The sequence below is a fragment of the Eimeria mitis genome, genomic scaffold (assembly GCF_000499745.2).
Source record: "Eimeria mitis Houghton genomic scaffold, Emh_scaff3977, whole genome shotgun sequence".
Taxonomy (NCBI): Eukaryota; Apicomplexa; class Conoidasida; order Eucoccidiorida; family Eimeriidae; genus Eimeria; species Eimeria mitis.
In genome coordinates this window covers 3866-5179 of record NW_013572313.1, presented here as the reverse complement: position 1 = coordinate 5179, position 1314 = coordinate 3866, and the positions used below count along the sequence as shown (strand labels likewise).

The window sequence follows — 1314 nt, the reverse complement described above, 5'->3', positions numbered from 1 at the left end:
ACACTGGATCGAGTGGTGGGATGTGGGGCAGTTTCATGCATTGAGAGGTGCGGCTGATGTTGGGTGGCCTGAATGCGGAAGGTTTGCACGGCAACTGGAGAGCTGCTGCACCGCTCAACAGGCATTCGAATATGCGTAGTGGTGCGGAGCATGGAGAGGGAGATGTTTTGCTTCGTTGAAGAGCTGAAGACCGTTTTGCAGTCGGGGCTAGAGAACGGGGAGCCTCAGGCGGCTGGGCGAGTTGCTGTTGTGGCCTTATGCGTGATAGACTCGAATGAAATGAACTGCAAGGCCGGCCGAGAGGGCTGAGCATTGACACTTTGGCGTGCGAGTAGAGTCTGGACGTTAGTTGGTCATGCGGCGAGTTGCGAAGGTGAAATATCCCGATTTGAATTTTGCCGCGCATTCCGCCCGTTCAGGAAGTGCGTACTTCGCAAGCTTGGCTGGGTGACGTTGAACCGAGCAAAGCCTGGGAGATGGGCCAGCTTGGTGCATGAGGAAATGCCGCTGATGCTGGTTGTCCTCTATTCGAAAGGTTTGCACGGCAGCTGGAGAGCTGCAGCACTCTTCAACAGTCATTGGAATATGCTCAGACGTGTGCAGCATCTGGATGGAAGGGTGTCGCCATGTTGAGGATGTGATGGTCGCTTTGCAGTCGGGGCTAGAGAACCGGGAACCTCTGGCGGTGGGGAGAGTTGCTTGGCAGGCTTTACTCGTGAACGACTCGAATGAAATGGACTGCAAGGCCGGTTGAAAAGGCTGAGCATTGACTCCTTGGCGTGCGAGTAGAGTTTTAAGTGCGTTGGTCATGCGGCCAGTGGGGGAAGTGGGATTGTCCAGTTCGACTTTGGCTGCGCTTGCTGGCGGTTCATGAAGTGTGTAGTTCAGCAGCTTGTTTGGGTGACATTGGAACGCGGCGTGGGATGTGGGCGCGCTTCATGCATGGGGAAATGCGGCTGATGTTGGGTGGCCTCAATGCGGAAGGTTTGCACGGCAACTGGAGAGCTCCTGCACCGCTCAACAGGCATTCGAATATGCGTAGTGGTGCGGAGCATGGAGAGGGAGATGTTTTGCTTCGTTGAAGAGCTGAAGCCCGTTTTGCAGTCGGGGCTAGAGAAGCGGGACCGCCGGGCGGTTGGGCGAGTTGCTGGTGTGGCCTTATGCGTGATAGACTCGAATGAAATGAACTGCAAGGCCGGTTGAGAGGGCTGAGCATTGACACCTTGGCGTGCGACTAGAGTCTGAACGTTAGTTGGTCATGCGGCGAGCTGCGCAGGTGAGATATCCCGATTTGAATTCTGCCGCGCATCCCGC

The 1314-nt window shown here is 55.9% G+C and overlaps 1 protein-coding gene across 1 annotated transcript in view; it reads left to right on the top strand.

Moving 5' to 3' along the window:
* Nucleotides 1-309, top strand: part of EMH_0071300 (uncharacterized protein) — a gene marked incomplete at both ends in the record, with an annotated part of 658 nt that extends 349 nt beyond the window's left edge. The window contains one exon of the mRNA XM_013499084.1: nt 82-309. Coding sequence (XP_013354538.1) covers nt 82-309 — 228 coding nt within the window. The remainder of the gene's footprint in view (nt 1-81) is intronic.
* Nucleotides 310-1314: the final 1005 nt, after the last annotated feature.